General features: G+C 38.8%; 1 protein-coding gene across 4 annotated transcripts in view; it reads left to right on the top strand.

The window, feature by feature from the left end:
• The window catches only part of RNF38 (ring finger protein 38), a 108,320-nt gene that overhangs the window by 23,929 nt on the left and 57,242 nt on the right, over positions 1 to 27,149 (top strand). For 3 of the 4 annotated variants that reach the window (XM_019729102.2, XM_074330710.1, XM_019729101.2), the window contains exon 2: positions 25,771 to 25,841. The exons of the other annotated variant lie outside the window; for it this stretch is intronic. In XM_019729102.2, coding sequence (XP_019584661.2) covers positions 25,771 to 25,841 — 71 coding nt within the window. The remainder of the gene's footprint in view (positions 1 to 25,770; positions 25,842 to 27,149) is intronic. 4 annotated transcript variants of the gene reach the window in all.

Here is a 27,149-nt window from a genome sequence, read left to right as displayed (position 1 = left end):
AGGCTAGTCCTACCTTCACACAAATTCATATAGCAGGAATCAGATTTGAGGGTTTCATTGTCTTATTCCTGGAAGGACTAGTGTCCATGAATTTAAAGAATTTGGGTGAAATTTAGCTCCCTTAATGGTTTTATGAGCTTGTACCTTACTGTATGATAAACTGGCAGGATGTGAGTGTTGATGTGAGTAGTGCAAAAAACATTTGGACTAGAACCCAGCCGTTCTGACTATTATATCTTTTCTGCCACTAAATAACCCTGTGATCCCGAATGGGTCACTTAATCTTCCTGGGCTACTCATCTATAAAACAGGGAAGTTGAACTCGCACTAGGGTTCTCATATCTTATAATTCTACAACACCCACCATTAAATGGATCAGCCCAGTGCTGGAACACCCAGGAGGTGGGGCATATGAGCTAGCTAGACGCTGTGGGCATTCATTAAAATCAAAGTCCAGGAGGCTGAGAGCTGAATTGCAGGAACGGGCCAAGAGAAACCCTCAGCCCGGGAGGGGAGGCAATTTCACTTGCAAAGTCAGAGCCTAGGGTAGATCATTGAAGACAAAAACCAAGGACCTGGCAGTCAGGAAAACAAATGTCTGTCTCTCCCTTGATTCTGTAACAGCAAGCATCAGAGTTGGATATGGGGTGTTAATGATGATTATCCTGAAAAATTTTAAATTATTTTGGGTTTCATGTTTCATAAAGCAGAGGAATGCATATTATATTGTGGAATAATATCAGTAGCGATAGTTGAAATAAAAATCATTTGTTGGATCAGCTGTTATCAAGAAACTTCATCCATGTGGAGCTCCTACTCCTTACTGATTCTAGGAAAATAAAAATTACTGTGCTGACTTTTCTGTAATCTGGTCAAATGGCGATTTATGAGAGAAAAAAATGGGTTGAGGAAAACGAGGGCTATTTTAAACCTCCTTATTTGCTCCTTACCTTCCTTCTATTGGAGATGCTTGGGAGTTGAGTCCTTTGTATAGTTGTGCTTACTATTAAAGAAACAAAACCTTAATTGAGGTAAAGTACAATACTACATTTGCAGTTACTGTATGAATTCATTTCTGCATACATGTGGGAGTTGAGTGCTGATAAATTTGATTTTTCATATGTGTAGCTAATGAGGTTTTGTTGGATACAGCACAACATTTTGTTAACTAGCATAAATATGTAATGTTGAAAATATAGTTACAGGATTTAAAATCAATATACAGAGGATGCCAGAAAAATGTACGACTATACACATTTAAGAAAGGAAAAACTGTATTAAAATTGTAATATATATCGATAACAAAAGATGGATACAAGTCATGTGTATACATTTTTTGGCACCCCCGGTATGATACTTTTATTAGGCTTAAAATATTTTCTCAGATTCTAAAAAATACCCGAAGAAATACAATATTTGCACAGTATTGATATATGGACTATAACATGTATATTTTGTTTTCTAGGGTTTAAAAATATATGAAATCTATATTACAGTATTTTTAACTAAAAGCATGGGAGGGGGTGATATTGAAACCTACATACAGGTCTACAGCTCTGGATGGCAGTGCTGAAAGGAACATGTAAAGCCCAGCAAATCTACCTGTCAGTTTACACGAACGTGAAACTGAGGTCCACAGACAGGAAGTGACTTGCCCCAGGGCATACAGACAGTTAATGGCAGAACCTGGGCCGAACTGGTCTTAAGGCCAAGGCCAGTGATCTAGATTTGTAGGCACACTTTTCATATTTGTTATGGAAAATTTCAAACATGTACAGATTTCAGAGAGAGTAATATAGTCAACTCCTGTGTCACATCACCTAGGTACACCAGTTACCAGACTGTGGCAATTTTTATTTCCCCCATACCGACCTTGGATTATTTTGAAACAATTCCCAGTCTTGGGTAGTCATGACACTCTCTTGCCACCTGGTGGCAGCATACCATAGTTTGAAAGTTATTAAGACCTTTGGAGAATTATGAAAAAATGAAGGATGGGGATGAATGGGGAGTTATTGCTTAATGGTTACAGGGTTTCTGTTTGGGATAATGAAAATGCTTTAGAAAGTAGTCGTGATGGTTGCACAACATTGTGAATATAATTAATGCTACTGAATTATACACCTAAAATAGTTAAAATGGTAGGTTTTATGTCGTCTATATTTTACTAAAATAGTAAAATACACACAAAATAAAGGACAACCTCATGACAGTACAGGAGGAGATTTAGTAGTATGGTTCTTGGGGAAAGAACTAATATGTGTTTGTCATAACTGTCTTTTTTGGGGAGTGGGGGTGGGAAGAAAGACCTAGACCAGCCTTTATATCAGTGAGCTTCTAAAATTATTTTGAACAACAAAACCATGATAAATAAAATGTTAAATTGGAACTCCTTGGATGTAGCGAGGGGTCTAGAAAGCTTCTTCCATCTAGTCGACCCTCCCCTACCTCCACCCCTTTGTAGGGCCCCTAAATGTTTTAAACCATGACAAATCTCTGAGCAATTACTTGATAAGCCAAAAGGCCGTTATTCATCAGCATTTACAAGTAATTTTAGAGGAGATCCATGTATCAGTTGGGTGTTATAACTGGTTTATCATTCAGTTCTGTTTCAACCTGAGATAACCATATACTGAGAATTTTTTGAGGGGTAATGTCAGCACTTTCTGGAGAACATTGCAAATTAATAAGTAAACATGCTTAATGTTCTAGATGCTCTGAGTTTCAGCGCTGGAAGAGCTCTTACATTGTTTAGTTCAACATCTTTTCAAAAATGTGAAAACTGAGGTCCAGAGAGATTGGCTTGAATGATGCCACGTAGCTAGTCAGTCGGTGGTAGGGCTGGGCTCACTGTATGATACCACCGCTACTTTGTGGCAAAGATCTGTCAAAAAGAAAATGGCTCTCTGCGAATGTCTACGGACAGGACGAGTCCTCATTCTTTTCCCTCTCTCGTGTCCTTTTACCTGGTAATTAATTGTGAGGTTCAGTTATCAAAACCAATTTTTGGTAATAAGAAAATTAAGTCAAGTAGAGTACGCAGTTCTGAGAAATGTGCTTTAGGAAGGTTTTGCTATATTTCATGTTTTCAATTTGCATTTGTACTTGCATAGTACGTAGTTTGATACAGTTTATCACAATGAACACAAATCTAGTCGCTGCCGGAGATGGTCTGGGGTAGCAGGTCACTGACCTTGGCCTTAAGACCGGTTCAGCCCAGGTTCTGCCCTTAACTTTCTGTATGCCTGGGGCAAGTCACTTCCTGTCTGTGGACCTCAGTTTTATGCTCGTGTGAACTGACGGAGGTAGATTTGCTGGGCTTTAGATGTTCCTTTCAGCACTGCCATCCAGACCTGTAGACCTGTATGTAGGCTTCCATATCACCCACTCCTGTGCTTACAGTGAAAAAGAATTCGCTGGGTAGAAGCTGCTGCTCTTGGTTGCCCGTGACAACAGTTATGCACATAAGAGAAAACAAACCCAATTGTGAAGTTCACGTGAGTGAATTTTTATTTAGGTCTCTTAATATAGTTAATAAATTTTTTGAATGTTGAAATCTCAAGCTTCCTCTTGGCCTGGGTCCTAAGGTCATTAGATTTGAAAAGAAAATAGAAGAGAAAAGCAAATGGTAGTTGGCAAGACCATTTCCTTTCTGTGTTTGTTACTTATTCAATAGTTTTTTTGAATACTAACTGTGCTAAGAGGGCTCAAGAATTCAGAGTCTATAAAATAACCTGTATTTCCTTTGCTTCTTTGGGGGCTTATTCCTTTCCAATCTTTCCATCGTTACCTCTTGTAGCAGGTCATTTGTTACTAATCATTTACTAACATCATATTATCAAATGTCCAGACGTCTAGGGCTTGAGGAGCATAGCTGTTCAGTTAATATGGAATCCTTCATTGCTATCAGGGTTTTACTTAGAAATTTGTCTCCTGACTCCATCATGAGCCTCCTGCCTTTCCATTCAGAGCTATTTATTTAACAGCTTCTATGTGCCCAGTGCTGTGCTGGGCTTAGGAAACATGTTAAGTCATGGCTTCTACTCTCCAGCAGCACTTGGTCTAGAAGGAGAAGCAAAGCATTGTGTGTGTGACATGTTACCCAGAGGGCTGGGAGCACTGAGGAGGTGTGCGTAAATCGTGCTGTTCAGTCACAATTTCTAGCCACACTTGATCACAAGAGCTTAATCAGTCTAACTAACTTCATGTGTATGGAAACTAAATAAACATTTCGTTTTTAGATTTCATTTTTAACACAAAGAAAGAAACAGTTGTTTCCACACCATTTCCTTATCCCAAGTTTTCTTTCCACAAAGCACAGGGGAGAAAAAAAGCATTTCATGTAAAACTGTTGTATTGAATTCATATTGTCCTCAACTCTTAGAGATTGTCAGGGAAAGCATCACTGTGTATATGAGCCCTTTATATTAACTCCTTGCCCTTGACCTCCAGGGACAGAAAATACCTTCCATGTGATAAAAATCAGTGTAACATTGCCAGAGTCTGTACGTGAAGGGCCAGAAGTCCTGCCTGGAGGGCTGTTAGTTAGGATTTTGGCAGGGCTGTCCCTCAAACTCCCTGACGTGAGCAGAGCTCCAGTGGTGCATGTGGGCCACGCAGGGCAGCAGGAGAGTTTGTAGTGCACCTCAAAGCTGGTAGGCTTTCCCGTACAAGAGCCAAAACTTTGGGGGAACAGGAAGAAGGAAGACGAGGACTAGACTAGAGCAGAATTCAAGTCCTAAATGTTGTCCTGTGTGGGCTGGTTCTCATGTTCCACTTCAAGGTGAAGTGTTTCAAGCCTGGATCAGAGTTGAAAGGGGGAAGAATTTCAATACATCTTTTTCTAAGCTGTCATTTCAGGTGACATGTTGAAGCTGTGAATTGTTTTTGTAAAGGAAAATGTTCTCTGGTGTTTTGTTGTTTTTGACACTCCCTGAGATCGGCTGACACTCTGAAGTACTAAACTGGATTAAGGAGTTGTAGGCTGGCTTTCAGAGAGCCACGCTGGTTCAGGAGAGCCTTTCACCAGCTAGCTCTCTCTCCCTCTCCCTCTCTCTCTCCCGGTCCTTCTGGGCCATGGTTTGACTCCCTTGTTTTAGCATCGACTGTCTGCTTACACTGCTTCTCATCCCAACTCCATAATTTACTTGTAAGCATTTCTATACCAGTGTTGGAGGTTCCATTGTTTTGATACAAATGGCAACCAGTTGTCCAATCTCTAAGTGTCTTCAAGACCTGACAAAGGATTTTTTATTTTTTTTTTAAAGATTTTATTGGGGAAGGGGAACAGGACTTTATTGGGGAACAGTGTGTACTTCCAGGCCTTTTTTCCTAGTTAAGTGGTTGTCCTTTCAGTCTTAGTTGTGGAGGGTGCCGTTCAGCTTCAAGTTGTTGTCCTTTCAGTCTTAGTTGTGGAGGACGCAGCTCAGCTCCAGGTCCAGTTGCTGTTTTCTAGTTGCAGGGGGCACAGCCCACCATCCCTTGCGGGAGTCGAACCGGCAACCTTGTGGTTGAGAGGACGTGCTCCAACCAACTGAGCCATCCGGGAGGCAGCTCAGCTCAAGGTGCCATGTTCAATCTTAGTTGCAGGGGGTGCTGCCCACCATCCCTTGTGGGACTCGAGGAATTGAACTGGCAACTTTGTAGTTGAGAGCCCACTGGCCCATGTGGGAATCGAACCGGCAGCCTTCGCAGTCAGGAGCACGGAGCTCTAACCGCCTAAGCCACCGGGCCGGCCCAGGATTTTTTTAAAACTATTAATATGAAAAAGAATGGAGCAAATGATAATTAAGTGTGTTTAATTATACAATTAACAAATAACCATTATTAAAAAGAAAAAAATTACACGAAAACCTACTGTCTCAAAACTGGAGACACCCGGCCATTAAATCTGCTTTGAATGTCTATTATCTATTTCCCTAACCATGTTCAGTTTCTCTACCATGCTCAGATTTTCTCAGAAAGCATTTCATGATTAACTTCTTCCCACCAGCATTTTTTTCTGTTCTTTCTTTCTACGCAGTACTTGATGTTTCTTGTTGATAAGTTGTCTTAAGTGTTCATTAAGTCATATCATTTGTGTGTACACTCTTTGTCATTCTAGGGTGGAAGCATGTCATGACATGCTGTCCATGGTAAGAAAGAAGGAGGTGGTCCACTCTTGTGGATGCTGAATCCTAGTGGGGCACCATGTGTCCTGGGTCGGCTAGTGGATGCAGGATTTCCTGGGGCCTCTGATAATGGATTAACCAGAGTGTATCATAAATGATCTCCAGAGATGGCTGTGAAGAGAAAGGAGAATGGTTCTAAAGCTGCAGTGTGAAGTTATGCTAAGTTTTAAGTTTTCAAGTTCATAAAGAGCACTAACAGCATTGGTGGGGGAGTATTCCTTTGTTTATTCAGATTTTACTCTTTTTTTTGTCTTCTGAAAAGCTCAACTATAGTTGTAGTATTTGTAAAGCCAGGGTCTGTTTGATTTTAACCAGGGGTATATAGATAATTTTGTTAGTTTTGCAAGATTTTCTACGGATTCCCTGAGTTCTCAGAAATGGCAGTGTACCTACGCATTTTACTACAAAGAAGTTGTCTGCTTACTGTCCCTTCTAGGCCTTTATTCCATCAATGAATTTCTAGTGAATCAAATTCTTTGGGCACTTTTCAGTCTTGATTTTTAGTTAAACTTCCTGTTTATCACTGTTCTTGAAATTCTTCGCCCTTGGCTTCAGTAAACTGTCCTGCCTCGATCATTCACTATTCTTTTTTGTATTCCTTTTCAGGAATTGCTTTGTTCATGTCTCAAATCAGCAATGGCAAACTGGCAATCTGTGTGTCAAATCTGGTTTGCTGACATGTTTTCATTGGCCCTCAAAGTGTTTTGAAAATGTTTACAGTAGCTGCCAATAAAAAAAACACCCCAAAACCATGTTGAGAGTCTGAATGTATGGCTCTGGGGGCATTCAGGAAATGACCTGGCTGCACTGGGTGGCTGTCCCCCTGTGGCAGGGCCCCTCAGAACTGAACCTCTGGGACACACGTGCCGGCTGCCGTTGGCCTGGTGCCACCCGGTGCACTTCACTCAGTTGTTCATCACCCAGGCTCTGTAGGTTTGGGTCTGTAATCCGCGCCTCCTCCAGCTTCCCTGGGATCTCTTCTTTTCTCTGCACATGCTCCCTCGTTGCACCTCTGCCCCCATCAGTCGTGGACGCCAGATGGATGAGTCTGTTTGCCGTCTGAAGGGATTCTTTTGCAGTTCAATAGTCATGCCTGCCTTTCAGTGTTTGAGTTCATTTCTTGTTTGCATTTTAATCACATTCTTTTTGTTGCTTTCTGGTCTGTAAGGTTTGATAGCTTGAAATAATTTTCCAGCAATGTATGTTAATTAAGACTTTTAATCTGCTTGTAGTGATTCCTAATTGTTATTTGAGCCTTCTGTGTCTCAACAACTGAATGGTTGTTGTATTGTGTGTTTAAGTGATAGAAAGATTGAATTGCGTTGTTTTTACTTTTTAATGTAAATATGTAATAGCACTGGCCGTTTTCTCACTTTTGTACCTTTGCTTTATCACCTTTGTGTAAAAACTTGTCTTTGAGGTTTATGAGTAAACTATACTACCCTTTCCCCTCTGTTTGTAGTCATCTAAAACTTACGGCGCAGACATTTCTCTCATCCTGCTCCCCTTCATTTATGAGAGATTTTGTCATCTGCTTCATAGTGTTGCTATCCTCACTCTTAAGTCCGGCCATCACAGTGGACAAGCCACTTAATGTGCCACCCTCTAGGAGCTGGAAATGTACTTGGAGATAACAAGCATAGTAAGTGAAAACCGTAAAAGACATCAATGGAAGGAACATTTTACGGCATCTATAGAAGTGGCCTTGGCCTATGTTTGATACATTGCTAATCAAATTACATAAGTAGCTATTGAAGGGTGGTAACCTCTTTTAGCCTAGATTCGTGTTTCCATGTAGAGGCACATCACTCTGTGTAATTCATTCCCTTGGCCTCTCTTTGTCCCAGGAGAGGATTGACTGATCTTATTAAAGAATTTGGGCAAGGAAGTTGTCAGGGCCTAGCTCTCAGTCCCTTTCCTCTTTCCGTGTCCTGGGGGAGCCAGCCACCTCTAGCCTGGTTCTCCAAGCTGCAGGTTTTCCAAAAACAGACCTCCATGTGGGGAGACCTGTGGTGTTTCGGCTGTGACTGATTGGGTGGGTGAATTGGCTCAGCTCTGGGGTGCAGTTTTAGGAAGCCCATTGTTGCTATGCTTTTAAGTTACACTTTAAAAATGTGGGCTTTATCTGTAATAAAGCCAACAGTTTGATCTCTGTTTGACTTTTTTGGCTTATTTCTGAATTATCCCAGAAGTTGGGCGAGTAGGTAGATGGAAGGCTGGGATTTCATATAATGATCCCCTAAACCCCAGTAGTAATCACTGCTGAAAAAATTCATAGGGAAGGTGATTCTTTCTAGCTTTATTGAGGTTTGAGTTGAGGTGGCAGAACTCAGCTAGGATATTAAAGGTGTGTTGACTTGAGAAAACCTAGGCAGATAAGGTGAGTTCACAGAACAGGAAGTTGATAGCTGGCCTAGGCTTTGGGAGGATGTTGAGTCTAGGAAGGCTGACCAGGGCATGTTACGTAGGTCTGTGAATAGCTGGTTGACAAATCTGACTTGTTTATCTTGCAAGTAGTAGAAAGCAATGACGGTTCCTGTGTAGGAGCATGACAATGTTAAAATGATGTATTAGGAAAGAGTTTTATGAATTGATGTTTTAATATAATAAATACATAAAAGAATATGTTGTCATTAGTGTCTAAGAACAGACTAATATTTAGTGGTAACAGCCAATAGGCTACAATCTAATGTTCACTGTAAGTCAGTTTGCAAGTACGATTGATTTAATATACTGGGAAATAATTTGTTTTTTCTAATGGTATTGGCCTCCCAGTTGATTCTTTTTTTTTTTATTGGGGAATATTGGGGAACAGTGTGTTTCTCCAGGGCCCATCAGCTCCACCTTGTCCTTCAATCTACTTGTGGAGGGCGCAGCTCAGCACCAAGTTCCAGTCGCCGTTTGCAATCTTAGTTGCAGGGGGCGCAGCCCACTTGAACCAACAGCCTTGTTGCGAGCTTGTGCTCTAACTGACTGAGCCATCCGGCCACCCCCGGAAATAATCTTTCTTCTTTTTTTTTTTTTTGTGATCCTTGTATTCTTTTTTAATTTATTTTTTTATTCATTTAAATTTATTGGGGTGGCAATTGTTAGTAAAATTACATAGATTTCAGGTGTACAATTCTGTATTACATCATCTATAAATCCCATGGAAATAATCTTTCTTGAAGGCACTCATTCCTTACTTAAGTAGCCGTGATGTCTTTGAAAAGAAGTCTGCTTCTCGGGCTAATTTACAGGGACTTGAAGTCATCCTTGAGCATGAGTATTAACTTCCCAAAGCAAGTGTTTTTGAAGGAGATGTACAAGGTTTTTAATCGAAGAATGTGTTTATAAATGTATGTTAGACATTTTGTAGTATCTGATAAAATGAAATGAGAAGCGAAAAACAGTTTTGGAATCCATCCTAGGTGATATAATTCAATATTAAGAAAGATTTGGCAGAGTAATTTAGTAACCCTGAACAGGTAAAAAGCCTGCAAAATGAAATTACATAAATTATATTTTTACTTATCAGCTTACATTCATGGAGAGGTTGGCTGTATCGCATGCAGATGGCTGAGGCACAGTAGGCGCCCATCAGAAGGGGCAAAGACTATTTTGTAACCCCAGCGATACAGTACAAAATGGAGAAGGGTGCTCGTCCTACATTGAGCTTTTTCTTTCTCGTCTTTTCTTCTACCACCTTCTCCCCTCCTCACGCCAGCACTCTGCTCCCCCACCCCCCAGCCACTATCTTGGTGAAAGGAGCCATGCCCAGCTTTGCCTTGGCTGTGTTAGATTGGCTGGCAGATGGAACCAAAAATAAGTCTGCTCGTGGGTTTTCAAGACTGTCAGGCCATGAGCTACTTCAGAAAAACACACACACAAAACTGGATATGAAGGTTAAATCGGTATCTGATATCTAAGTGCTTTCTGTGAGTAATTTTCATTTTAATTGTACCAGTAATTCCTTTTTACTTGTGTTATTAGTTTTTAATCATACACATAATGCTTGTAATTATGGAAGATGCAAACAATACAAAATACATAAACATACCCCCAGTGCCATTGTCCTTCTCAAAGATAATTACTGTTAACAGTATATTTCCAGATAAACTGGACCTTACTATATTTATTTATTGTTGAGCGGCTTGCTTTTTTTCACTTAACTATGTGCGTTAGTAGCCTTCCCATGTCGGTAATTTACAGTAGGGCTGTATAATAAGTAGATCATAGGAAGGAGTAACAATAGTTTATTCAGCCACTTTCCTATTGAGGGATACTGATAAGATTGTCCCAGTTATAGACTTTGCCAGACAATTTTTGGAGGTCTGGAGAAAGGAGGTTGGTACTGGTAACTTTTGCTTTTTAAAAACATTTTTCAATTTTCAGTTGACATTCAATATTAGTTTCAAGTGTACAGCATAGTGATTAGATATTCATATAACTTACAAAGTGATCCCTGCAATAAGTCTGGTACCCACCTGATACCTTGCATAGATATTACAGTATTATTGACTGTACTCCCTATGCTGTACTGTTAATTTTTTCTATTGTCACATAAGAATAAGCACTAATTAGCCCCTTTTGTGCTAGCCAGTGCTAAATTCTTTGCATACTTCTTTACATAACTTGGCAACAACCTGTGGCATAGGTGTTATACCCCTTCCCAGGGAAGGAAGAAACTGAGGCTCAATTACCTGGTCCCACAGCTCACTAATGGAAGAACAAGGATTAAAACCCATGCCTGCATCATTGCAAAATCTTGTTTCTTTTCCACTTCTTATTTCTAGGTCTATGTTATTAGCAGGTAATTTATTTTTTCTGCCAGTGATGTTGTTAGAGTTAGCTTGAATATAATTTCCGTGTTCTGTTTAAAATGCATTCCTTGTTGAATTGTAGTCTGTAGTTGTTGGTCCCCGGCCACTCCCCTCTTTTCATACATAGTTCTTTTCTGCACAGATTTGAAATACGGCAATATAAAGTGGCCCCTGTGGCTCATTTTACCTATTTCTTCTAGTTTGTGGGTTAGGGAATATTTGATATAAATGTCTGTGTAGCTGTATCGAAGGCTGAGAGAAATGTCCACTAATGATCCTTAAGCTTCTAACGGCGGTGTTGTAAAACTTTGTACCCCAGGTATTGCTTTGCCTTCCCCCCAGGCCTATGGCACTCTAAGGTAGTGAGAGCAGGAGAGAGGGCATCTCTACCAAGCAGGGGAAGATGCCAGGCTTCTTACCTAGCCAGCTGGGTGAGAGGGAGATGTTTTGTTTTCTTCCACTCGAGAGTGGCATTGGCAACATGAGTTGCTTTCCTGCCTCTAGGCCTGTTGCTCAGCTCAGTGAAAGCTCTCCTCTGCACTGAACCTCTTCCTGAATGTCCCGAAAATCTCCCTGCTTGTAAGTGTGTATTGGCATGAGGTGTGGAGGGAGGGCTCTTGAACACTTTGTTTTAGAGTAGTGAATTTTAACTTTTGGGGATTCCTGGACTACTTTGAGGATCTGTTAAAAACCATTCCCCTGGAGTGCCTTTGCACTTAAGAGTCTGAAGTAAACCATCTTGACAAGATGTTTTAGGATTGTTCGCCCATATTTAGGCTTTGTTTCCTTCCTAGGTAGAAAGCTGCCTGAAGGTAGGGACCACGTTTTTGCTGCTTTTGTCCTCCTTCCAGCACCTAGCTCAATCTGTCAGCTAGTAGTAGTTGATTGGCTGGTCATTCATCAGGTGAGAAGTGAACACCATTTTTTTTTGAGTGTGGCCCTTAGAAAGATTTGACCTCAGGTGAAAGGATTACTTACCTAGATGGAGGATAAACATTTTACTGTCAAGGCTGTGTGAATTTTAGGCAAGATACCATCACAGTAACTGACCAAGCTTAGGTAGATTTTCCTGAGTTGATTTTACTTACAGGTATTTATATGGGGGTTCATTTGCATCATCATAGATAACCAAGAGTTGATAAAAGAAGGTATTTTAATGGTAAGACTTGTTGGAAACAAAGCATATAGGATAAATATATATATATATGATCCATCTGATGCTGGGTGAGGAGTGGCACATACAGTCTCACTATTCTTGCCCTGCTCAGCTGAAGTGCCAGGAGAGGGACGGAAGGGTGGCCACCTGCCGCTGCCCCCGGAGTGGCCTTGCTATGCAGCCACTCCTATCCTATTTGCTTCCTCAAATGTTTATCTGCTTAGGGGCAGCAGTAAGAGGAAAAGGGAAGGGCCTGACCTTTTGCTTCTCTGGTGGTAGAAAACTGCTTTCTCAGAACTAACAAGTCAGGAAACAAACTTCAAAGATTATTGGCCCAGGTTGCCATGGCAAGGCTAAGAGATGGATAATTATCCATATTATATTATTCTTATGTTCCCATTCTTTAGTGCTAATCTTATTATGACTGTTTCCTGCTATTGATATGCTTCTGTAAATTAGAATATTTTCCACACATAATAGAAGGAAAAAATGGATGTAAATGAATCTAATACAATACAGAATTTATTATATGTGTACCGTTGCTAGTTTAATAATGGGCAGTCATCTTTCAGAAAAGGAGCTGAGTGTTTTAGCTCTTTCCAAACTGTATTGCGATCTCTTTTCTTTTGGATTATCTGTTTAATGTCAGCTTTCCCTGTGAGATCATTTGGCTTTCGCAGGTGCTGGACAGTGCACTTTCCCAATATTTTACTTTTCTACTCTTTACATTTTTGGGACCTCCCTCTTAAAAACAAAACAAAACACCCTGCTACCACTGAGGAGTGATAAAAGCCTAATTTCAGTGGAAGACTCAGCTACAAAACTTGATTACACAAGTATGAATATACGCGCGGAGGCTATCCTTAGCATTAGGAGCTGACAGCATCATGTGGGAAGCTTAACATTTAAGTGAATTGTTTTGCCATTTTAAAACAGGTGGTAGTTTTTAGGAGATAAAAATCTATGATTCTCGGTAATTAAGAAAACACAGAAAAAAAAAAAGAAAGAAAACACAGAATTGCAAAGAACTAGATTATATTTGCTGCCTCGAAAACCCTATTCAATAAAGCCACGGCATCACCAGTTGTCCTCGAACATTTAAGAACCAGAACTGAGCATTAACTGTTGTTTATTTTTCAAATTCAATTTCTCCTAAATGATAGTCTGTTATCCAGGCAGCAACTATATGGACGTCACAGAATATTATAAATTATTAGAGAAATTTTATTCCACTTACTTTTTACTTTTGTTTTGGAAAGCAAATAATTCTTAGGTGCAAGTCACGTCTCACTTAAAAATTACAACTTTGGTGTTTGCCTTGCATTGTCAACTTGCTAACCTCAAGTATGTTTAAGAATCTGCCTCATTTTACAACCACTGTTTTTTAGAGCATTACTGATCTCTTTCTAAAATTTATTTTTTTGAATAGGTAATATATTCATATTGTTTAAAATTCAAAAACTATAAAAAAGCATATAGTGAGAAGACTTTCTTTGACACCTGGCCTTCAGCCCCCGGTTCCCCCTATACCTAGAGACCGTGTAATCAGTTTCTACACACCTGTACCACCAGCCCCATCATTTTTATACAGTGGTCACCCACTGTGCTGTTTCAAACATTGAGTTCTTCCCTGAGCAGTATACAGTGGAGTTCATTCTTTATCAGTACACAAAGAACTTCCTCTTTTCTTCCCCTTACAGTTGCAGAATGTTCCCTTATTGATGGACATTTAAACTCTTAAATGAAATGTTGGCTATTAACCAACTATTTATCGAACACCTGCTGTATGCCAAGCACTATTCTTTGCACTTGGGATAACAATGTATAAAGCTGGGAGAATTTCCTACCTTTATGGAGCCAATTCTAATCTTGGGGGATATGTAATAAACTATGATGCATAATTTGTCCATATATCAATTTGCCTGAGTACCAGTATGCTTGTAAAATGAACTCATATTGGAATATCTGGATTAAAGGGTATGTGATTTTTCACTGGGGTAGTTAACTGCCAAATTGCTCTTCTTAGATCTCCTAGTTTACATATCTACTACTAAGTGTTTGAATGCCTGTTTTTTTCATACCTTTTCCAACACAATGTGTTACCAAATTTTTTTATTTTTACCAATCTGATAGGAAAAGATTACTATTTGTGTGTTTTGTTTTGTAGTTAACTTTTTTTTGTAGCAGTAACTTAACCATTTATCATTTACGGAAGATGTTAGAGATTTTAAGTGCTTTAGCCCAAAGATTTGAATTTATAAGAACTAAAGTGTAAAATAAGTGTGTTGTGTTGCTATGTTTGGTTATTATAAATAGTAGTTAGGTGGTCACTCATGCCTAGCATATATGTGTACCTGACATTTTCAATTGTGTGGCTGAAATAGTATTTGTCAGATTTTATCTTTATTCTTTGTAAAACGGGAAGTAATTAATGAACAAGAAAGTCAAAGCTTAGATTAATTTAAAGCTGAGGGGGAGAACACCTAGAAATCACCAATTAGGGTCCTTATTTTATAACACAAGGAATGGGTCACGTTCAGATCCTATTTCTGTTTGGATATACAATTTCTGCATTCTCTTTATCTCCCCTCACAAAGAATAAGGAGATGCTCTGGAAATTGACCCCCATCTGACGTCCTCATATTTCCACTCAAAAAAAGAAAAGTAAAAATTGGAGCTATTCTCTTTACTACTATCCTCTAGCCTCTTATTAACACTCAGGAAAATCGATCAGATCAGTCACTTCCTTCTTGCTCCTCCCATAGTCCCCAAACATATTACCTTGTCTTTATATTTTCTTATGTCTCCTCCTCTTCCTTTATCTCCTTTATTAACTACTTCCCTCCATCCCCTAAAACTAAAATTCAAAACATTTTAGTTCGTGGCCATCGCTTTTCTCTGGCTATAACTTCTCCTTAGGAGATCTTATTTGTTTCTGAAATTTCGATGACCGTCACTTTGATACAAACACAAAATGTGACATAATTATGTTGGAGGACTAGATGAGAGGGAAAGTAGAATAGGAGGGATGGGAGAGGTTAGTCCTCTGATAAGTAGCATGGCAGAAATCCAGTAAATCATAAAATTTGATACCCAAGGAATAGTTATTATATATAAGCATATTACTTAGAAAAAATGAGGTCTATACTGGAGGAAATGCCTGGAAGATTTGAGGATACTTGCCTCTGGGAAGGTAGACTGGGGACTAGGGAGGGGGGTAGTCAAATTCTTTTTTCATCATAAACCAGTTCACGCTTTCTTACTTTTTAAATGTGTATACATGTGTTACTAGTATATTTTGGTATTTTACAGAATTGTTGACTGGGAAATGCATCTTTATAGAGTTGATTAAAATAGAAGATAAATGAAGGGCAGAGAACTTGTCTGATTTATTTATTCCCATGTCCCCAGTGCTTAGGATAGACCTGATAGTGGGGATTTGTTAAGTATTTAATGAATGGAGCAATTGCGGAGGTCAAATTTATGGAGTAGGAATGAGATTAGAACCTTCGGGATAGAAGTCAAATTGTTCTTTACTGAGCTGTAAGCTCCATAGAGCAAGGAGCCATGCTTGCATTTTGCTGTGTCTTGTACAGAGGTGTCTGGTACAGATTAGGTATCCAGTAAATGCTCAGGGCTCTCTTTAGATTGGACCATTCAAGAATTACATCCCTGAGTGTGAGAAGAGAGGATACGTCCTCCAGCTTGTGTCTTGTTGCATCTATCCAGTTGTAGTACGTTCCTTGCCTCACTTCGTTGATTTCTTTGTCAGGCATAAACTCAGTTACTCAATTGCACAAAGTCTATATATTCGGTACACTTTTTTAGTAGGGTCTTCTGTGAACGAAACTTAGCATTCGGCTCTATAGGGGTTATAAAGATGAAGAAGGCTCAGTCTCTGACTCCAAAGAAAATGTCCAGCGGGGTAAGTGGAATCTGTCTGTTTTTATTATACGCAAGACATTGAGGCGTAAGCAGCTTGTGTGGGAGAAAGGAGGATGTGTAATTAAATCTAACAGGGTGGGAGGGTGGAAGGACTGCTTGAAGTGCAGAGCAGAGAAGAAAGGGCAGGAATCAGGAAGTCTTTCCCCCTTCCTCTCTTTCACTCTTACTTCCTTTCTGCCTTCCTTTGTTTCTGCATTTACTTAGTGCCTGCCATGAGCCAAGAAATGTGTTCCATGCTAGAATATGAAAAGATAAATGAAGGAGCTGTGGTCTGGTTGGAGAGCGCTGCTGGTGGGGAGTTAAGGAGTTAGGCGTGTCTCACAGGCAAATCAGCAGCCTTGGTCTGAATACAAGTGTTAATTATAATACCATTTCTTGCATTGCTATGTGCCAGTCACGGTGCTGTGAGCATTTTCATACATTTAATCTTAATAATAACACTCAGAACGACTATGAAGTGATGTAAGTAGATACTATATTCCCATTTTACAGATGAGGAAGGCATATGATTTGTTACATGACTTGCCTAAGATCACATATTCAGTAAATGAACTGTATCTAGGTCTGATGCCGAGGTCCATTCTACTCAAAAAACTACCAGAGAAATCCTTATATACTGCCGGTAGAATTGTGAAATGATGCAGCCACTTTGGAAAACACTTTGGCAGTTCCTTAAAAGGATGAATAGAGGTACCACATGACCCAGTAATTCCACCTCAAGAGAAATGAAAACAAATATTCACACGAAACTTATATTTGAATGTCATAACAGTGTTATTCAGAATAGTTCTAAAGTGAAAATAACCCAAATCACCATCATTTGATGAATGCCTAAATAAAAGGTGGTTATCCATACACTGGAATCTTAGTCATAAAAAGGCATGAATTGATACATGCTGAAACATGGATGAACCTTGCAAACATCATACTAGGTGAAAGAAGTTAGTTACAAAGGCCACATATTTTGATTACATTTATCTGAAGTATCCAGAATAGGCATATACACAAATTAGATTAGAGCCTGTCAGGGGCTTGTAGAAGGGGAAAATGCGGTAATATCTTTGGGGTTTCTTTTTAGGGTGATGAAAGTGTTCTAAAATTAATTGTGATGATGGTTACACAACTTTGAGGATATACTTTTTAAAAATTTAATTTTACACTTTAAATGGATGAATGGTATATGGTATGTGAATTGTATTTCACTAAAGTTGTTTAAAACAAAACAAAACAACCCAAGACTCAAATTGAATTTTCTGCTCTACTCAGATCATTAAGAGCTATTTAACAGTAAATAAGCAGCTGATCCTCGCTTGTAGAGTAAGATTGCTTTTTTGTCACATGTTATTTATCAACATTTACCTAATATTAATAATGTCTCCAAGTGTATTACCTAATAAAGCCTGTAGCTTATCTTGTAAATTTTAAGTAAAATTTCTAAAAGTAGTGCAGTCTATTTTGTTATAAATTCATTTGGAGAAAGCATAAAACATGGAGATTAGGTGGGTAAATAAAGTTGGGTTTTACCAGTTAAGTGGTGCTTGAATCTTTGGAGCAGAAATATGGAAACTGTTAGTTGGTTTTTAAGACTCAGAACCATCTCAGCACATTGCCGTGCAGCCATGCCGTAGGCTCTGGTGTCCGGGTAGCAGATGTGAAGGCTACTTCTGCGAGTGATGTGTTAAAACCCAGAGAGATCATGTTGGAGAATTTAGCAACCTCTAGGTCAAGTATTGGGAAAGGCTCTCAATATGTTTTCATGTCCTGCTATAAAGTCAGGTACTTCAAAAAGACTTCATGCTAGAGTGAAAGGAGTAGAGTTCTGAAATACCAGTAATGGGAGCAGAACCAAAAAATTAGATTTAAATGCTGAGTATCTGTCTTAGATAATAATTGCAGTGACTGTTACTTAAAAAGTACAGGGCAAGTTTCCTGGGGCTGGATTAAAAAAAAAGAGATCCTACCTGTTGCTGTTAGTGTAGAATGAACAAAAATGTATCTGTTTAGGTTTGTTTTTTTTTTTTAAATATCGTTGATTTAGTTCAAATGCTTTTTAGTGTTTACATCAATTATTCTTTTATACCTGCTTTTTTAAGTTAACATTTCATTTTAGTAAATTTTCATCTCATATAATTTTACCACATTCAAATTTCTCTAATTCTCTCCCAAATATCCTTTTCAACTGGCTTATTTAAACTAATATACAACCTGGTATGCACATTGTATTTGATTTATTTTAATTAAATTTGTTGGAGTAAATTGGTTAATAACATTATATAAGATGTATCTAATTATTTTCCTTAAGTCTCTTTTAATCTAGCATAGTTTCTATCTTTTCTCTTTCCATTTAAAATACTAACACCACTGACTTAGTGAGAACCCGAGCCAGTTATTCTGCAGAACAACATTTGGACGAGGTGATTGCTTCCCTATGATGTCATTTGTTCATCTATCTCCTGTATTTCCTGTAAACTGGAAATCATATCCAGTAATTTGATAGATTCAAGTGAAGTATTTTTTGCTTGAATGCCAAACAGGTTATGTCTGAATTTCATAGTGTATCACATCAGAAATCATATCTGGACCATTGGTAATAATGCTAAGATTGTCCATTGGATTAAGATGACGGGAGTATAGATTGTATGGTTAGGTTTTCCCTGCAATGTACAAATAACCTGCGTAGTGTTACTTTGGCACTTTACAAATCACCGTCAGCCATTCGCCTAATGGTTTTAACCTAATTGATAACCGTGCCTGAATCAACAGTTTTACGGGGTTTGCAGAATGATGTTTTCTAACTCTACATGTATTAGCATTCTTCTGTCATGAAGAACTTAGGTAGGACTAGGGCTATTTGGTTACTCTAAAAGGTAGGATAAATGCATAATATTTCAGTTTTATTTACACATTTTTTGAAGAAGCTGTTTTAATAGATACCTCAAGAGGTGATAGTTTGAGGTTTTATGTCCCTCCCCCCTTTTTTGAGTACTATTCGGGGCTCAGGGATTTTCATTGATAGCCTGTGTTTTGGTCAGCTACAGTGTTTTTGTTGTTTTTAATGCTTAAATTGGTAAAACTTTGACCAGTGGGAACTGCTTCTTCTGTCTTATAGAAGAGGTCTTAGAGAGCATGTGTTGCTTAGGTTGTGTTCCTGCTCTCCCCATTGTCACATTTTGTAGTTAAAACCCTTCACTTTTAAACCCTCAAATCTTTGTTTCTGAGTTGACAGGCAGCTGGCTATTGAGTCCAGGAAATTCTTAAGAGGGACCCACTTCATATTTCTAGATTAACATATTATGACAGTGCAGACTCCCATCTCAGATGTGCACACTGAGGAATAATTCTAACAGCGCTCAAAATACCACACTTTTATGACAATTAAAGAGCGAACCACCTTTAAAGATATGTGCACACTGCCCACCTCTCTGCAGTTCAGTTTCATGGTTTAATGCCTCTTGTTTTTATACTCAGAGGGAATATGCATATGTCTCAACAATGTTTTTCTGCTGATGTTTGTATAAGAAGATTGTATGCTATGTTTCACAAACTCAATACGACATTTTTCTTTTTTTAAAAAGTAGTGTGTGGAAGAGTCTCAGTTACATTTCAACTATCCTTGATAGAACATGTCATTTGGAAAGTCACGCTGCGTGTCAGCAAAGGGGAATGTGAGTTCTGGATGGGCCTGGCACTAAGAGGCCATGTTATTGCATACAAAGGGTATTGTTTGGCATTGTTTTAAATACATTACATACTAACTAGCATGATAATTTGCTATGAGTGTGTTTACTGTGTTTTCGTTTCTTTTAGGAAAGGAGAAGTGGCAGGAGATATTGGTCAGAAAGGTCTGGGATAGATAGCCAGGTCATGTGAGACCTTGTGAGACCAAGGTCTAAGGACTTCGGATTTTATTTTGAGTGAGAGAAGGAACCAAGGTTTTCAGAGAAGTGACATCCATCTGAATCTTTAAAAAGGTCATTGATGCTACAATGTGGAGAACAGACTAGGGAGGAGATAGGGAAAATGTACAGGGAAACAGTGGAACTAAAAAGACCAGTTAGGAAACAGCTGCATTAGTTCAGGCTTTGATTTAGGCAGTAGTGGTGAAGATGATGCTACAAAGTTAAATTTCAGGCATATTTTCAAAGTGGGGCAACAGCAGTTTGCCAACTCATCAAATGTAGGATGTGAGTGAAAGAGAGGAGTTAAGGATGATGCCAGGGGTTTCGGCGAGAGCAGCTGCTGAATGGTTCTGCCATTTACTGAAACTGGAGGAGGTGTATTTGGAGGGGAAGATCAAGAGCTCAGGTGTGGACATGTTAGGTTTGAGATGCTGGTTAGATATCTGTGTGCTGTTCAGTATGTAGAGGACATAGAAATACAGATTTCCGTAGGGTGGGAGGTGAGGAGTCCCGGCTGGGAGATGCACATTTTGGAGTCATCAGCCATGGGACTAGTTGGGGTCACAAAAGCAGTGGGTGTAGAGAAGAGAGGTATGAGGATTGCTCCTTGGGACATTACAACCTTTAGACATTGGGGAGATGAGGAGTATCCAGCCAAGGGGCCGGAGAAGTTTGCAGTCAGTGATGTAGGAAGTTTCCCTGAGGCCAAGTAAAGGGTTTCAAGGAGAGAGGAGTCAGCTGGGGCAAATGCTGCCAATTGATGAAGAAAGAGGCGGATTCAGTATTGACTATTGGGTTTTGCAGTGCAGTGGGTCTCTCAGAACATGACAAATAGTGTCTCTGCTTTACATCACTACCTGCCCCTGTGGACCAAAAACACTAGCTGATATTCCTGGCAGTTGCTCTGCAACTTCTCCCACATCCCACCACTGTTCAGCCACGGCCTCTTTGTATTCCCTCGTTAGTTTTAAACCTTGGGCTCCGTATCCTGATTTGTCCTCACTTCTGTTCTCTTCCCTCAATTTCTCACGTTTTTCTGACTCTTCCCAGGATGTTGTGCATCTCTTTCCCCTTACAATGCTTCCGATCTAGTTTGTTCCCCTGGTCCCAGCATCTTCTGCCAGCTAAAAAGTGGGTTTGTAACCAGTTTTGGAATGTATCATGGACTCTATTGGTACTCAGATGATAGTATAGGCCCCTTTCCTGGAAGAAGAATATTTTTAATTGCATAAAATAAAATACATGAGATTACAAAGGAAACCAGTTATACGGGAATGTAGTTATCAAAACATTAAAAACTAATTTGGGTGGCCGGATGGCTCAATGGTTAGAGCGTGAGCTCTGAACAAGAGGGTTGCCGTTTCGATTCCCGCATGCACCAGTGAGCTGTGCCCTCCACAACTAGATTGAAGGACAATGACTTGGAGCTGATGGGCCCTGGAGAAACACACTGTTCCCCAATATTCCCCAATAAAATAAAAAATACCCACTAATTTATGATTGGCATATATTTGCATCTTTATTAATGTATTAAATGACACATTCTAGCAGTGGACCTGATAGCTATTGTAAATTCATAGTAGTGATAAGTGTAAATGGTATTTCAGTATTCCTACAGCAGCTGTATTATGTGAAAATATATGGTTTTAATTAGTGACAAAGTCACAGGTACTATCAATACTAATATGGTTTGTTGCTTTATTCATAATAGAGTGAATTTTTACATTTCAGTTTCAAGTTAATGGAAATAAACATAGTTTTATTCCCATGGAAGTCTTGGGTCCCAGGTAAAGAGCCTAGAGTGAGAACTGTAATGCTGGTGTGAACAGACCACTGAACAGGTCACCAGGTGGACGATCAGGCCTCGTCTGCATGGACACGTACTGCCACTTTGGCCCCTGGTACCTGCCAGGCCACACTCATCGTGGGGAGAGGATTCAGACATGAACTTTATGCCTTCAATAGAGCACCGGTTTACTGATTCTTGAACAGTAATAGTAACTTTATAAAATGTATTTGGGGCAAAAAAAAATCAGAGAACTCATGGTAAACACTGTCATTTAATGTAATATGTTTGGCTGTTCTCTATGATAGTATAGGCCCCTTTCCCGGAAGAAGAATATTTTTAATTGCATAAAATAAAATATATGAGATTACAAAGGAAACCAGTTATACAGGAATGTAGTTATCAAAACATTAAAAACTAATTTGGGTGGCCGGATGGCTCAATGGTTAGAGCGCGAGCGCTGAACAAGAGGGTTGCCGTTTCGATTCCTGCATGCACCAGTGAAAAATCTACTAGATTTTTTTCAAGTTTCAAAAATTAGCCCCGTAGTCTAGTATAGACAGTTTCTTCTTTTGCTGCTGGGTACTTCATTCTCTGAATAGCTTCTCCCCAAAGCTGCCTTTAGACCTGTGTTTCATTCTTCAGCAGTTCAGTGTGAGCCATCTGTCTGCATCCTTTGTTTTCTGGGGCGGGGACCGCTGGAGAGGGAGGCTGGTGCTGCTGTGCGTTTATTCACCTCTAGGATGTTTTGCGTTGTTTTCTAGCAAAGGGCCCTTCCCTTAGCAGTAACGGACTGAGTTCTGATACTCAGGGCAGAAGGTCAAAGAGAAACCCTGCCCATTTTTAAATTGGATTGTATGTTTTCTTTCTGTTGAGTTTTAAGAGTTCTTTGAATACTTTTGGATAACAGTCCTTTATCAAATACGCATTTTGCAGGTATTTTCTACCAGTCTGTAACTTTGTCTTTTCATTCTCTTAACAGTGTCTTTCACAGAGCAGAAGCTTTAAATTTTAATGAAGTCCATCTTTCCCATTTTTTTCTTGTATGGATTACCATGTTTCCCCGCAAATAAGACCTAGCCGGACCATCAGCTCTAATGTGTCTTTTGGAGCAAAAATTAATATAAGACCCATTAGAGCTGATGGTCCGGCTAGGCCTTATTTTGGGGAAACATAGCATGCTTTTGGTGTTGCATAATCTATTGTCAAACCCAAGGTCACTTAGATTTCTTCTATGTTATCTAAGTTTTGTAGGTTTGCATTTTACATTGAGGTCTATGATCCATTTTGAGTAAATTTTTGTGAAAACTGTAAGGGCAGTGTCTAGGTTCAGTTTTTGTACGTGGATGTCTTTTCATTTAATTTTAATACTCTCTTTCAGAAGAGGTTTTTAAGTTACTAAATAATGTATCTCAACCTTCATCTTTCTAGCTCTATGGAGTCTTAAATTTTGGCGGTGATCCCAAGTAATGTTCCCCCACCACAGTCATTAGATGGTATGATGTGAACTGTTAGCAGCACAGTTTCATGTTTCTTAAACTGTGTCCAATAGGAACACAAAAGACATGATACGTTAAATATGTGGGTTTTGCATAAGAATGAAATGTCTGTTTTGCTACCTCTTTAAAGATACCTAATGTATACTTATAATCGTCTGTTCTTAGGATTCTTTTCACCAGTATAACTTGAGTATTACATGATACTAGGTTAATAGGAGAACAAAGTATAAGTTTTACTAACTCCTCCTTGGATCACATTTACCATATATTTGACACAATAGTTTATGTTGTGATTTGATTTGTCATTCTTGTGTCCTAGAAGATTTTAATATTTGGGGACATTGTTATATATTCTTTTTTCCAAATCATGGCTTTGGAATAATATGTTAAATGTTAACTGAAATCAGTAACAGAAGGAACTCTCTGATTTATATTATTATTATTCATAACTGCATGTACCTTTTTGGCAATTGTACCTCCCCCCACCACATCCTTCCCAGAATTGTCATCCAGTGGCAAAAACTTGTTAAACTTCTTAATAAGGTTGTTTCTGAAAAATAGAAATTGATAATAAATGTTAAATGTTTTTTCAACGTCTTTTGATGGGGTCAAACTTTAAAACATCGTTTTGTACCTTAATTCTTTGTTGATAAATTTTCTTTTATTGAATCAGGCTTTCCTTAGGTAAACATGAGTAGATTATGGTGACACATTATATTGTATATGTTGTCACTATGCTACATATACATTGTATGCTGCAATTTTATTTAGTATTTTTATTCCTGTGTTTGAGATTAATTTGTTTTCTTATTGTAATCCTTTTTGTATTTTATAATCGATGTCAGTATAAAATGAGTTGTGGGACAACTTATACTGAGTAAGTTAGGAATAGTCACTGTCACTCGGGATTATTGAATCTGTACTTTTTAAAGAAATTAACTGGTAAATCTATCTAATAAGGAATTTTTTTATCTTTTTTAGTTCCTAAATAATTTTCTCTGCTATTGCCAGTGTACTTTTCTCATTTTCTTTTATGAATGTATAAAAATGATATATGATAAAAATCAACCTTTACAGAAGTTCTAACAGTTATTAAAGTAAGTGTGAAATAAAAATTTTTAGTATTAAGACAGGTGTCAAATTTAGTTGGTAGCGTTCTTTGTCAATGGCATATGAATGGACATCAGAATTGATGGTATCGTAAATTTACAAAATAAGGTATTTGTCAGTGTGATGTCCACAGAGCTGGTGATGGAATGTTCTTAGGTTCATATAAACATTTACCCATTCAGACTGCTAAAGCCATCATAGGTTTCACTCGTCACCACTTTATTCAGAGGTGTATGGCGCAGAAACTATAACTTGTCAGTATTACAGTGGGAGTCCTTGCAGCAGACCATGTAGCAGTTCATACTTTCTGGAACACTCTTCCCATAGCTCAGATTGAAAGAAATGATACCCACGTTGGGTGGTGGCTAGAACTTCATCGGCATAGTTTCTAGGATCCTCTGCAAGGGATGTGCCTAATTAGCACGTAACCATGCTCAAAAACATGGTTTTCTACCAAGTGTCTATTGTACTTCCAGTCCAGATGCAGTTGACTAATTTGGTAATTTCTATCATAAGCAGTATTGCCAAGTAGCATAGTGGCGTGCTGTCTTAATCAGGTTAACGGATTAATCCAAATTCTCATACATAAGGAGAAAGGGTTTTACTCATCTTTCGGTCCACAGTCATGGGTGCTGACTTTTCATTTATGGCCTCTTGTTTTAGTATCTTCTTTCATGTTGTTCTTACTCCAAGATTATTTTTAAAAGTCAACATTAAAAACAACAACACTGGTTTCATTTTTTACATTTGCATAGAACTTTGAGCCACAATTTTTCTGTATGATGTGAAATAGGAATGGAAACTTTTTTCAAATGACTAGTCAATTCCAATCATTTGTTTTCCTATTAATTAAAAATATTGTTATAGAGCAGTGGTTATTAAGAGATAGTTCTTCAAATTAACAAATGGTTGGGTGTGTTAAAAATGTTTACACTTAAAGTAATAAAACCTTTTTATAATCTTATTATTTTGTATTGTGTTATTTCTATGGTGAGAATTTATAGGGTCAATTGTTTTCTCAAAGAAAGCATGTGTAGTCTGAAAAGTAGTATACCTTTTCTTCTAAAAAGAAGTTTGCCTTATTGGGGGCTGTTGTGCTTATTTAGGTGGCCTTACTTTGAAAGCGAACCACTCAATATAGTGGTAAGAGGTGGATTAGGGGTTTGAATAACAGGGTTCTAGATTTAGACCCGCTATTTCACTGACTGCTACTTTACGCAAGTCAGCTTCTCAGTGTTTTGTTTTGCACATTAAACTGCAAGAATAATAATCCCTATCCTGTCTACTTCCGAGTATTGTTGAAGATTAGATGGGATAGTGGATTTAAAAGCACTTTTAATTGGAAAAGTAGTATAAATGTAAGGAATTATTGCATCTTAACTTTTCCTCCCTTTCTCTTGTAGGTAGTATTGGTGCTTCTTTTCAGTGCCAGTCCATCCATCACGACCACATTTGTCATGATGACACTGACAAGGTGAGGTCCGTGTTGCTGTTTGCCCTGGTGAAATGCATGCTGCCCTTATGTGACTGGACTCACTCGTATACCTCTGGGCGTAGGGCCAGGAGAGTGGGACTTGCGGGCCACAATGTTGAGACGCAAAGCCTTGCTGGTTTCTGTGTCAGATTATTAGACTCTTCCAGAAAACGAGGGCCAATTCCCAGGAGGTGGGCTAGACTCTTAGTAAACCCTCCATGTCCTTACCCCCATCCCTGTCCCCCTCACCATGCTTCCTCTTTTCTTGCACAGCCTGAATAGATTATCTTATTATATTAACAAGAGCTCCCAAAGCTGATAACTGTCTAATCAATTTGTATGTTTCCAATTTGAAATATCTTAGACATTCCAGTTTGGTTAATTTTTATAGTTGATCGTGTTTGATTATGGTTTCTTTTCATACTTAGTTTTTTGCGGACTCTGTTTCCAAAGCCCAATTTACATGTTGAAAAATGAGAATGGAACCTGTCCAATTCATGCAAAAGAAACCTGCTTTGGGCCTGGTTTTGTTTCTTTGTTTTAAATCAGGTCCAAACTCTTGGTGGTTTTGTTTCATTTTGGTGCTTTGCTTCTGTTCTTTTTATCTCTAAAGAAAGTCGGTCTTTGGGGGTTTTCCAGTGCTTATCAGCACCCTTGATGGCCGAGCCCTTGCCGTAGATACTAATGTGGGCTTGGTGTTTGGAACATCTGGCCACTGATGTTGGGTGGGCTTAGCTTTAGTATTTTCTACCATTAGTTTCTGGCGGCTTCCTTCCCATTTCCTGTGTCTTGTGTGCAGGAATGTATCACTCCCATGGTAGTTTCCGCAGGCAGACCAATCCAAGCGATCTTTTTCTCTGCTGTTTTAATCAAGATCCTCCTCCCCTCATCCTGTTGGACCTAGATCAAGAAGTTGGTGGATCGTTGGGATTTTCCAAATGGTTTTCTTTGTTCTGTGTTGCTCTCTGTCTCTGTGAGCTTTGCTCTGACAGATTTCATTCTGTTGACAGTGAGAGTGGTATGCTGTTAGCATTCCAGAGTCTCTTTTATTATTATAGTAATCCAGAGCGTGGGTTTAACTTTTAACTTCTTTTAGAAGCAAGCCACTGAATGAGCCTTTTGGACAATATGTGGTTTTCTCCATAAACTTGACTATATCACAGATTTTAGAAATGAGCATTTGAAAATAAGAATGATGGTAGAGAGGAAAGACAAAATTACTGTAGGTCAGTAATACTGTAACAGTTGTGTTTCCTAATTGTGAAGATATTTTGAGGTTAAATTTTCTTTCCCCTGCTTTGTATAATA

This window comes from Rhinolophus sinicus, linkage group LG04, assembly GCF_036562045.2.
Source record: "Rhinolophus sinicus isolate RSC01 linkage group LG04, ASM3656204v1, whole genome shotgun sequence".
Classification (NCBI taxonomy): domain Eukaryota; kingdom Metazoa; phylum Chordata; class Mammalia; order Chiroptera; family Rhinolophidae; genus Rhinolophus; species Rhinolophus sinicus.
The sequence above is the reverse complement of the archived record's forward strand: the minus strand, read 5'-3'. Positions and strand labels throughout refer to the sequence as shown.